At 31.7% G+C, this 12,777-nt stretch overlaps 1 protein-coding gene across 1 annotated transcript in view; it reads right to left on the bottom strand.

Annotated features, from left to right (window-relative positions):
• Positions 1-12,777, bottom strand: part of Mau2 (Mau2 sister chromatid cohesion factor) — a 289,027-nt gene that overhangs the window by 130,164 nt on the left and 146,086 nt on the right. Inside the window, exon 9 of the mRNA XM_090380613.1 lies at positions 5,168-5,258. Coding sequence (XP_090236739.1) covers positions 5,168-5,258 — 91 coding nt within the window. The remainder of the gene's footprint in view (positions 1-5,167; positions 5,259-12,777) is intronic.

The raw sequence follows: 12,777 nt of genomic DNA, 5'->3' as shown, positions 1-12,777 counted from the left end.
CGTAAAAAAATTAAATTTTTTTAAAATACTAAAAAAAATTAAATTCTCTGTTACTTTCTTTTATGATGTAGTCATCCTCAACCTTTATATATGTTTATTTGATTGAGCTTCATTAATTGATGGAACCAAATTCCAGAGAATTTCTTCAGCTTGTTTACATTCAAATCACCTCAAATCTTGTTGGATGTTTGCCTCCTCATACACTGATTTTTGAAATTATCTTAATTATAAAAATGACTATCACTTGTAAATGCAATTAATAGGCCTGTAGTTTCAAGACAATCTTTCATCTCCCAAGGTGAGAAAAAAGCTTCCGGGTTTAAAGCAGTCAAAGATCGATTAATAATGCTGATGGACGCAAATGCATCTAGGGATATAAAGCTAAAACCAATTCTTCTTTACCATTCTGAAAGGCCTTGAGATATGAAGTGATTGTCAAACCTAATTTGCCAGTAATGTGGAAATTGAACAGAAAAGCCTGAGTAACAATGGACTTGTTACTGATTGGCTTATCAACTTTTGTACTGCTGTCCAACATTATTGCAAATGAAATAGTTTCAAACCCAAGGCACTTTTGCTTCTGGACAATGCTCCATGCCATCCTTCAAACATGGATTCCTGTCGAAGTGATGTTTCTCCAGACAAACAACTTAGCTGCTGCAACCAGGGCATTATAGCAGCCTTTAAAGCCTACTATCTGAGATGCACTTTTAGTCAATTTCTTGAGGCTAATGATGGTCAACAATGGTCAATCAAAGACTTCTGGAAAAATTACACTGCGAAAGCAATCAACAGTATCAGAGGCCTGGGATGAAGTGACAGATCAGCATTTTAATGGTATTTGGTGACAAGTGTGGGCCAATGATGTTAAAGAACGTGATGGAGTAGAAAATGAAATTCCTGTAATTAGCACAGAAGTTGATGAAAAGATAGGGTGAGACACCAATGAACGAGGAACTCCAAGAGTTAATGGAGCAACAAGTAAATGACAAAGAAAATGAAAAAGAAAATTCAGAAAATTACAAAGAGGTTCTTCCGCCAGAAAGATGTTAACAACAGAGATCTTCTCCAATTGTTTAAATTAAGTGACTTTGAAGAAGCCTTAAGTGAGCAACAGTGTAGATCAGTGGTTTTTTTTTTTTTTTTTTCATAATAGATTTTAAGTTTACTGTTTTACTTGACTTTTGGAAAGTTTTCTTTTATACTGTATTTCGTAACATGATATGCAATTTTCATTTCAAATAAATTTATTTTGAACTTTTAAGTGTAGGAACATACCTGTATTCCTGCTACAGTATTTCTACCTCCAATAACAAGTTTTCTTATAACAAACTAAAGTTCTGGAACACATCTACTTTGTTAACTGAAGTATTACTGTACTGATCTTAAACTCATTATTTCTTTCCCAACCAGAGACAATAATTTATTTGATGAGATTTTTAATAATACAGTTGATGTCTGTGATCTACCTTCATCTATCTATATTTGTTATGTTTTTTTGGTTTTTAGGAGCATTAGCAACTAAGGCCATATTGCTCCAGGATATGCAGTGGTCATTCCCTGACCTTTCCGCATCCTCCGTATTTGGTGGTGACAGGCTCGAACCCCGGTCTAATCAAGAAGCGTGTGCGTAGCACACGCTTCTTGATTAGAAAACCTTGGCAACCGACATGCAAATTTTCTAGATTTAAGTATTACTCTAAATAGTCCTCCTCTTCGTCATTATTTTGGAACTATTCGACAAAAGAAGCGAATTTAATTTTAATATTATCTATTTAACAAATTGGAACTCAAACATTTCGATTAAGGTTCATAAAAATATAATCTACACACAAATTATCCGTTTAGCTAATATTAGTAGCAATCAATCACTTTTCGCTGGTGCTTTGAATGATCTCTATACCAAACTTCGCAATAATGACATTTCTATTAATTTTTTAAATTTTATTATAAAAAATCTCTCTGATTTCATTAAAGAAAAATTCGGTTTCACCATGTTCCACCTTGATTAGGGTTAATTCGATACCTGTATAGTTGTATATTTGAATGGTGGTATTTCCACTGCTTGGAAAGTGATCACACATAATGACTTCTATTAGAACGATGTTCGTGTTCTTTCACTTCCTAAGTTTTTCTTTTCATTTTTCGTAATTTAATATCAGTATTTATTTATGTCCAATCTTATTTTCTCTATTTTATTTTGACCACAGAGGGCTCCCATAGTTCTTCTCTTTTGAGCAACTCCACCATCGTTGTCATAGTTTTCCCTCTGTTTACATTCCATTCTTATTAATCATATTCGCATAATTGTATCTTATTAATCATGATCGCAAATTTGTATCTTCATTTCTTGATTATATTTCACTCAACTTATTTCTGCCAAATATCATAGGTATTTAATTTTTCTCCTCTTCATATTTTTTATTATATTTCATGTCTTTCACTCAAAATATACACTACAAGCTAGCGGTATTAATTTCCACTTCTACTAACACTCTCACAGCCAAGGCCCTCTCTATGAGGTTGGGTACTTACACACCCAGCTTGCCTAGTATCCTTTAAACTCTTTTCCTTCTCTTTACATCTTTCTACTTTCTGATCTTCGTTTTTTCCGTCCGTTGAACTATTAGTGTAATACGAGGGTGATTCGGACATTCTCACTTTTCTTATTCTCACTATCTTCGCCTCTATATTTTTAACTTCTTTTCCCACCCCTACCTTGCATTGCTTCCTTTTTCTATACCGCTACCTTGTTATTCATTATTATTTAACTTACATACTTTTGATTTAAACTTACGTTCTTACACACTTTCTACTTAATTTATTAAATTAAACACACTGCGTTTGCGTTCTTACATACTATCAACTCAAGTTACTTAATTTATTAATCTAAATACACTGCATTGGGGCTACCTCACTCATGTTTCTGGAGATTTAAAAAAATTTTTAAAAAATTTTTAAAAATAATTTTTATATCCATTTCATTTCTATAGCGTCTCCATCAGCATGAGTTTGCATAGAAACACAGTGTTTGGTACATGATCAGGTGTAGCCCCCTGATGAAATACCTGATCTATGTACCAATTTTTATTTTTATTTTTAATTCTTTAATTTTTATTTCTATTACCCTCCCCTCTTTTTCTTTCAGCTTTTGTACATATGATTGGCCTGTTAATTCGGCATTAATTCAGATTTAATTCTACTTAATTTTTTTTTTATTTTTTATATAGGTTCTTAACATTCTTTTTCTTTTTTCTTCAACTAGGCTCGGCATTTTGTGTTTAATAACTTCTCCATCTATATTTATTTTTATTTTTATTTTATTTTATTTTACTTTCATTGGTGACACTTATATATATATATATATATATATTTCACGCATATATACACTGTATGCAGAGTTCCCTCTAATTTTTTTCCCCTCAGTACATGGAATGAATATCGCTTTGTGTGTGCTTACCTGTATGCTGACCAACTGTTGCACAGTTGGTCAGCATACAAAAATAATTAATAATTACAATCATTAACTATAATAATTATGTGTGATTTTACATGTGAATTGGAAAAAAATAAACAATTTAATAACAGATAATTACAAATATTAGATAAAATAGATTTTACAAATATAAAATTAGCTTTATGAAAACCAATCTTGACAGTTTTAACAAATATTATAAACTACAGGGTGAATGTTTGGTACATAATCCTTATACACCTCCCTCATACATCTTTTAATGACAGTATGACAATGGAATTGTCATATCTCTTATCCATGAGTATTTGAAGATACATTTTTCCTGAAAAATAGTTTCTTTGAATTGTATTGTTGTGGTTCTCTTGATTTTCCTGCACACATAGTTCCTAGTAGTTACAAGGCATAATTTGTATTCCAGTAATAGAAATTGTGTGAACCTCCTGGTAGGCTGGAACCCAGGTGCAGCCATGTTCAGCTGTATTCCAGAATGTAGTGCATGCTCAAAAAATTTGTGTGTGACGCTTCCAAAACCACTGTGCAGGAATGCAGCTAAGAAGGAACCCTGACTGTATGCCAAAAAGTGCCAGACAGCCCCAAGAGTTAGGAATAATTAATCACATTTGCCATCAACACGTCAGGAATAGGCATAAGAGCAATTATGTTTACACTATAGAAGTAAGCAGAGCAACAAAATACAATAGGTGCTCAAGTCATTCAGCTTAATGACTTCCAACAGGGAGTTGCCACAAGATGCCACATCACCAATCAATTTGTTCATGCAATTTCAATAAAAGTGCAAAAACCTAGATCAGGCATTCCCAACTGGTGTGTCACAAAAATTTAACATATCCTCCCTCTCCCCGGAGTTTTACTTATAAATAGTTCCCGGTATCATGACATATAGCTATGAGCTATAAGCTACCAGCACAACTCAGTGCAGAATAGAAATCATATGGCTTTTGCTATATTTCCTAGTGCCAGGAATTGCCAATTTAACTTGGCCAGGTGGCACCTGTGCAATGAATCTTAAAAATATACTTTAATCTGATTTGCCAATTGTGCTTGATCAAAACAACAGTTCAGTTTAATGAATTAAATAAATATGTGATACAATATCCAAAAGATAAACATACTGATATCCACCTGTAATACCTATATACATACAATACTGGAAATGAAATTTTTATTAAATGTACAATCCTTCAAATTAATTTTTTTTTTCTTTTACTATTTATAACTTGTGTATAGTGTGGCTTTATTCATACATTTTTTTTTTTATTTTTAACTCCTTTGGAAGGAAATATGGCATTTTATTATATATATATTTATTTACTAAATAATTGGAAAAACAATTACTCAGGACCATGAGTTTGAACCTCGTTAAGTTTGAATGCAAAAAAGTCCCCACCTCTTTTAATTTTAAAAACATCAACCCAAAAATAATATGAAGACATTTACCAAATCCAAAAATTTGTATTCCATTGCATGTCCACATCTTTGAATTTTTCACAATTGGGCCAAATGAAATTGACTCCATATTATTACATTTTCCAGCCAAACAGTTTCAACTATGTGTTTAACTAACGACACATGTTTGATTACAATCTATTTATCAATAAAATATATTTAATATAAGCTGCAGCTCTAAATTAAAAACAAGACCACACTAGTATTAAAGCTCAAAACTCTTACTTTTAAGCTTTTCAATTTGCATCAAAGCTTTATCAGTGTATTTCTGAGCTTTATCCATATATCCTGCTTGCATAGAATGTAAAACAGTAACCTAGTTAAAAGATAGAAATAGAAATTAGTTTATAAATATAGAAGCTTTAGAAACAAGCAACAAATAAACAAAAAAAAAAAAAAAAAACCACCATAGTAATATTATTATAATGGCTAATAGGCACAGGACAAACAGTGAACATGGTTCTAACTTTAATATTTCCACACTGTTCTTTAATCCTAATCAGACACATAATACGAATTGTAATGAGCATCATAATTAATACGTAATATATAACTTATAATTAAAAACTATAAGAGGAAAACTCACCTTATGTAGGACCAGAATTCTCTTAACCCTCACAATCGAAGGATTGTGTTGTTTTTGTTTGTTTGTTATTTGGTTTTTAGGAGCATTAGCAACTAATGCTCCTAAAAACCATATTGCTCCGGGGATATGCGGTGGTCATTCCCTGACCTTTCCACATACTCCGTATTTGGTGGTCACGGGCTCAAACCCCAGTCTAATCAAGAAGCGTGTGCCATGCACTGCTGATCCTGCCCACCTGGCTACGGAGGCGCCGAAGGATTGTGCGATCATATGATTATATGAATAGATGTCCCATTCTTAATTAAAAACTAAATTAAAATTATATAAATAGATATATATTAAAAGGTTGTCTTGTATTCAATTCTCATCCCCAAAATAACACATCAAGAAAAGCCAGGGAAAGCCAACAGCCATCAACATCCCCCAAAAACCCAACCAATGTCACATGCTAACATGAGAACTGAAAATAATTGTCGAGTTAATCCTTAAGAAACATAAAATAAATGTACATAGAATTAAAATATCTAAAAACATAAAATTGTCTAAACTTCTTATAAGGGATCAAACTTATTTGGGCAGATTCCGTGCTCACAAGAAGTAAAGTGTTTTTTGCAAATGATGTCCACCTTTTTGTATACATAAACTTATTGAATCCCTGATACGAGATTATTTATACTAACCAATGTGTGAATCACATGCCGATCAGGCTAGCCAGGTGGGTAAAGTGCCTGCCTGGCAACCCAAAGGTCGCAGGTTAAAATCCCGCCTCAGGCTTGGATCACAGTAAAATGCAAAAACTTTGGGAGGCGCATTATGGCCATAGAAGCTGATGCACCAACAACTAACAAGAAAAAAAAAAAAAAAAGAAAAAGTTCACACATGCATGTAACAGTCCATGAGTCCAAAATAGCGTAAGGCCTACAAACATTAATGGAATTTGCATTTAACCTCATTTCCAGCATTTCAGCAATTAATAACTTAATATATTCTTGCTGTGTATTTAAAACTTTTGCTTCATTAAAAAGGAACACATGGCTATCACTGATAGCATGGAAGGCAAGTTCCAAAGCACATGTCCTTCTAGCCTTAACAGATGCCGCATGTTATTGTATCCTCATTGAAAGGTAATTTTGTGTTGAACCAACGTACGAGGAATTGCATTCACCGCAATTAATATTATAAACTACATTGTGTGCATCCATGGTTGAAACGGAGCTGACCACTCTAAACATTAAAACATCATGGAGTTTACTTGTCGGTTGGGCAATAATCTTAAATTCAGTGTTCTTCAAAATATTAATGAATTGTTTATGCCAGTACTGTATATATGGAACCTTAATAAAATGTTTCTGCTTATATCTGTTATTCATTATACCAGTCTCAAGTTTATGTTTTGCTTGTCATCTTATCTTCATAATAGTACCAAATGTACAACCCCTATTTAGAAATCTTATTGCAAATTCCATAAGTTCATCTAGTAATAACTCCTGCGTAGAGCTATATTTGTATGCGTTGTAAAACTGATTAAAAATAATGCTTAGTTTTTAAATGTAAATGGATGATAGCTAGAACAGTATAAGAATTTGCCAGTATTTGTCAGTTTCCTATAAATTTTAAAACGTATATTCTCATCAACTCTAGTTAAAGAAAAATTTAGTAAATTTATAGCTTTTTTTCTGTAGATTTTCTCCTATTTCTAAAGTAAAATTAAGTCTGGTATGTATCTTATTTAATAAATTCAAAACATTATTTACTATACATCTTTTGTAATTATTAAGATATCATCCAAGTATCTACCATAAAATGTTAGATTTGGGAGAAACGGTGTTAAATATAACTGTTCAATTTTATTAAGGTAAAGTTCGGCAACTAGTCAGCTCAGGCTAAGACCCATCAGTAATCCAAATATTTGTTTATAAATTTTAGATTGAAAATGAATATAATTGGCTTGAACAAGAAATTTAATTAGGTAAAATATTTCATTTTTTGGTAAATTAGACTTATTTAAAATTACTGAATCATCGTTAATTAGCTCCCACATTGTGTCAAATGCATACTTGACATGTACATTCGTGTACAAAGAAACTACATCTAGAGAGAATAATTTATCACCTTTATTTAACTTTTTCTCTTTTAACTGATTAAACAATATATCCAAATTCTTTAAACTAAATATTAGTGTCGAATGTAAAGGTTTGATACACACAGGATAACAATACTGACCACAGTGTTGTTAATTTATCTTCATATGATTTATCTGCACCGCAAATAAATCTTAGGGGTCTTAATTACAATTTACCTCCTAGACTACTCCCCATAAAACAAACAGTTATTGAATTTGAATATGGGTTAAGAAATGCAAAAAATGAGGAGGGACTAATACAGCAGATTAATGGGGTTATTAATCAATCTAAGGGACCCTTATATACCTAGGCTATCTAAAGAAGAGGGGATTGGGCTACGGAAATTAAGACAGAATAACAATATTATCATACAGAAAGCAGACAAAGAAAATATGGTAATTGTTTTAAATAAAAGTGATTACATAGACAGACTCAAATATTGTATCAGATAGTTCCACTTACCAATATTATAGAAAAAACAATGTTCAATGACTTAATTAAACAATTTAATAGAATGTTAACTGAATACAGGAAAAAAGATTATATTTCGATGGCACTGTTAAAAAATCTAAAGGCTAGAACTAATAATGTACCCACTCTTTTTGGACAGGTGAAGTTGACAAAACGAGACATCCAATTAGACCCATTGTCTCTTATAGAAATTCACTTTTTCATCACTCGTGATATATTTATATGAGATTATCAAACTTTTACGTTCGACACTAATATTTAGTTTAAAGAATTCGGATATGTTATTTAATCGTTAAAAGAGAAAAAGTTAAATAAAGATGATAAATTATTCTTTGTACATGAATGTACATGTTGAGTATGCATTCGACACAATGTGGGAACTAATTAATGATGATTCAGTAATTTTATATGTCTAATTTACCAAAAAAATGAAATATTTTACCTAATTAAATTTCTTGTTCAAGCTAATTATATTCATTTTCAATCTAAAATTTATAAAAAAAATTTGGATTACTGATGTGTCTTAGCCCGAGCGGACTAGTTATTGAAATTTACCTTAATAAAATCAAACAGTTATATTTAACACCGTTTCTCCCAAATCTAACATTTTATGGTAGATACTTGGATGACATCTTAAAAATTACAAAGGATGTATAGTTAATAATGTTTTGAATTTATTAAATAAGATACTATATAATATTGGTGTAAATACACCATAACTTACCCATAAGTAGTGTAAAGGCATCGTTTGATTTTATCTCATATTGTGGCATACCTTCACAACAAGGTACCAGGTATTGCACTATTTCAAATAAACAAAGCTTCTCTAATAGAGGAGACTACTGTTATTTATTCTCAGTGGGCACCACCCCCCAGATGGCACCATTTCGGGGCTCACTCATCATTGGGCAGGCAGGTACCCTAGTAATGCAAACATGCCATCACGGTTGCGAAGTTAATTCCACAATTTGAGAGATGCCATATGGTGTCAGTAATAACAGTATTTTGAGTAATATTTTTGAGTAAATTTTTCAGTAATATTATAAGCAGTGTTATAAGTAGTAATATTATAAGTTAGTATAAATAATTTCATATCAAGGATTCAATAAGTTTATCTATACAAAAGGGTGGACATCATTCGCAAAAAACACTTTACTTCTTGTGAGCATGGAATCTACCTGAATAAGTTTGGTCCCTTATAAGAAGTTTAGACAATTTTACATTTTTGGATATTTTAATTCAATCTACATTTATTTTATGTTTCTTAAGGATTAATTCGACAATTGTTTTCAGTTCTCATATTTGGTTGTGTTTTTGTAAAAGGCATGGCCATTGGCTTTCCCTGGCTTTTCTTGTGTAGTTAAACTTATGAATGGGGATGAGAACTTATGAATGGGGATGAGAAGTGAATACATGACAACCTTTTAATACATATCTATTTATATAATTTTAATGTAGTTTTTAATTAAGCATGGGACATCTATTGGTATAATCATATAATCACATAATCCTTCAACTGTGAGGGTTGAGAGAATTCCAGTCCTACATAAAAGTATGAGTTTTCCTCTTATAGCTTTTAATAATAACTTTAGTAGGACATATTGAGCTTTATCGCTCTTACAATCATAAGTAGTAATGTATAATATAATTATGTGAAGCAAGCTTCATATAATTATTTTACATGAGGGACGAAAGACAGAAAAGGGGATTATTATTATTATTTTTTTTATTAATTGTTTTGGGTTTAGTAATATATGGTTAAGTAACTCTTCTAAAATACTTATGGGGGGTTTTTTTGTGGTGCTAGTTGCCTTCTTTCCTTTATTGTGTATATTACATATGTGTTAATGTATTAAAAAAAATAAGCTAATTACTCTTTTCCTGCTTTGTCATTGTTTTTAGGAATTTTCAATGTATGAGTTACTTTGGTCACTGCATGTCAATTGCTATGGTGTTCTGCTTTATATGGTTTTCATTGTGTATTATGTCTGCACAAGTGTGGGTTCACTGGCCAATTTGCATGATGTGCGAGCTGAAAAATCTGGAATAACTGACAGGAAAGGTGGACTGTACTCTCTCTCTCTCTCTCTCTCTGGCTAACTACAGTCCTGAATGAACAGGCCTTTATGAATTCCTTCAATCTCTGACAGGATTCAAATTGAAACCTCTCCAATTGTCACTATACTGTTAAAAAAAAAAAAAAACTTTTTTTCTGCAATTTGAAAGCAACTGGAATGATCTCTTTATATACTAAGCCTGATTTGCTCATGATATGTCAGTAATCTTTTTAAATCCAGCCAGCCATCTTTTAGGTTTATGTTTTCATTTTTAATGCTGCTCTGTGTACTAAACAGTTTTAACTGTGATGATGGAATCTACTATTATTTCATGAAGTTATATGTTTGGCTAACTTATATCTTTTCAATTAAACCATATCTCCTAATTTCTGGGTCAAAAAAAAAAATTGTACATGCCAAGCTACCCATATGAAAAATCAAATACAATAACTAGTGTCATAATCTGCTATTGTAAATGCTCACTGCATATGTCATAAGATGAGAAGTGAAGCTAATGCCTACTATACATTAGTCACCTCATAACATTTGTATGTCTACTTTGCTAAAACACAGTTATCCTTGTATTCAAGGTACCTAAATTTGCCAGTTGGTCACCACCTTCCATTTGATATAGTCGGCACCTTTAGGTCTATAAGGCTCTAAGAAGTAACAGTAAAATGGATGACGGTAAAATTTTCAATGTTAAAAATGATTCCAGAACTAGGGGCCATAAACTGAAATATACGGGAAGAGGTTTAGACCGGATAGCAGTAAGTTTTCTTTTAGCCAGTGTGCTGCTGATTACTGCAACAAGTTATGTTTGTGAGTAGTTGAGGCTGACAGCATGGAGAAATTCAAAGGTCAACTAGATAGTTACCTATATATTTATTATTTACTTATCTACTTTTTATATCTTTCTTTATATATATATATATATATATATATTAAAGTAATAGATAAGTTAGTGGCAACAGAACGCTATACTAGCCATTACTGGTCCTTAGTTCAAACCTGGAAAGGATACATATAAATAGAATAAAGTAGAGAAAATAATATAATATAATAGATAAATCATAAAGGTAGAAGATAACATAGATAAGTATGGTATGTTAATTATAGGAGATAGTTATAATTAACATACCATACTTATCTATGTTATCTTCTACCTTTATGATTTATCTATTATATTATATTATTTTCTCTACTTTATTCTATTTATATGTATCCTTTCCAGGTTTGAACTAAGGACCAGTAATGGCTAGTATAGCGTTCTGTTGCCACTAACTTATCTATTACTTGCTTTTAACATATTAAGACTGATGTAATGTTTTATCATGTTATTTTTGATGGCATTAATCAGCTCTTCTCCTTTTAGTATTTCCAGTATTTCTCTCGCTCCTAGATTCTATTGTTTAGTTATTTATAAATTCTGTTCACGTATTCTATTTGCTCGCTATATATATATATATATATATATATATATAAGTCTGATAAAGTTTGCATAGATAGAGGTGAGAAATACACAAAAGAATGTTAATATCCTAAAAGTTATGAATTCAGGCAATTATGGGCTGAACTGCAAAGCCATTTAAAGGTGGGAGAACTGTAAAGTAAAACGATTAATACCAAATGGTTAAACATAAACTAAAATAAAAATAAATTACCACCTTTTATTTTTTATTTTTTTTTTAAATTTAAAAAAAATTATTTTTTTATTTATTTATTTATTTTTAATTTTATTTGTTTAATCATTTGGTATTAATCATTTCTTTACAGTTAAAACTTGGGATGGTGAAATCTGAGAAATTTCGCCATCCCAATTGCTGAGAACAGCTTTTCATAATAGAAGAAGCCTTACAGCCTCTCTCTCCCACAGCCAAACAATAACCAATAACTAAAACTGCCCATGTCTCCCACCATGCCCAGATGATGTCATTTTAATCTGACAGGGTAACCAGCACCCTGAAAGGTACAAATTGATGACTGGGCCACCCCCCCCAGGGTTACCCTAAAAGTTATGATGAATTCAGGCAATTATGGGCTGAACTGCAAAGCCAATTAAAGGTGGGAGAACTGTAAAGTAAAACGATTAATACCAAATGGTTAAACATAAAATAAAATAAAAATAAATTACCACCTTTTATTTTTTATTATTTTATTATTTTTTTAAATTTAAAAAAATTTATTTATTTATTTATTTTTATTGAAGAAATGTTTTGTTTAATCATTTGGTATTAGTCATTTTACTTTACAGTTCCAACTTGGGATGGTGAAATCTGAGAAATTTCACCATCCCAATTGCTGAGAACAGCTTTTCATAATAGAAGAAGCCTTACAGCCTCTCTCTCCCACAGCCAAACAATAACCAATAACTAAAACTGCCCGTGCCTCCCACCATGCCCAGATGATGTCATTTTAATCTGACAGGGTAACCAGCACCCTGAAAGATACCTAGATTGGACATAACCAAAATTGATGACTGGGCCACCCCCGGGGTTACCCTGCCAGAGACCTGGGGTCCTGACACTCACACACACTGAGTAAATATAAAGGTGAGGGAGATGTACAGGCAGGCAGCTGGGGATGCAACTCAGCTAA

Source organism: Mastigoproctus giganteus, chromosome 9 (genome assembly GCF_048544385.1).
Source record: "Mastigoproctus giganteus isolate SK-2022 chromosome 9, ASM4854438v1, whole genome shotgun sequence".
Taxonomy (NCBI): Eukaryota; Metazoa; Arthropoda; class Arachnida; order Uropygi; family Thelyphonidae; genus Mastigoproctus; species Mastigoproctus giganteus.
The sequence above is the reverse complement of the archived record's forward strand: the minus strand, read 5'-3'. Positions and strand labels throughout refer to the sequence as shown.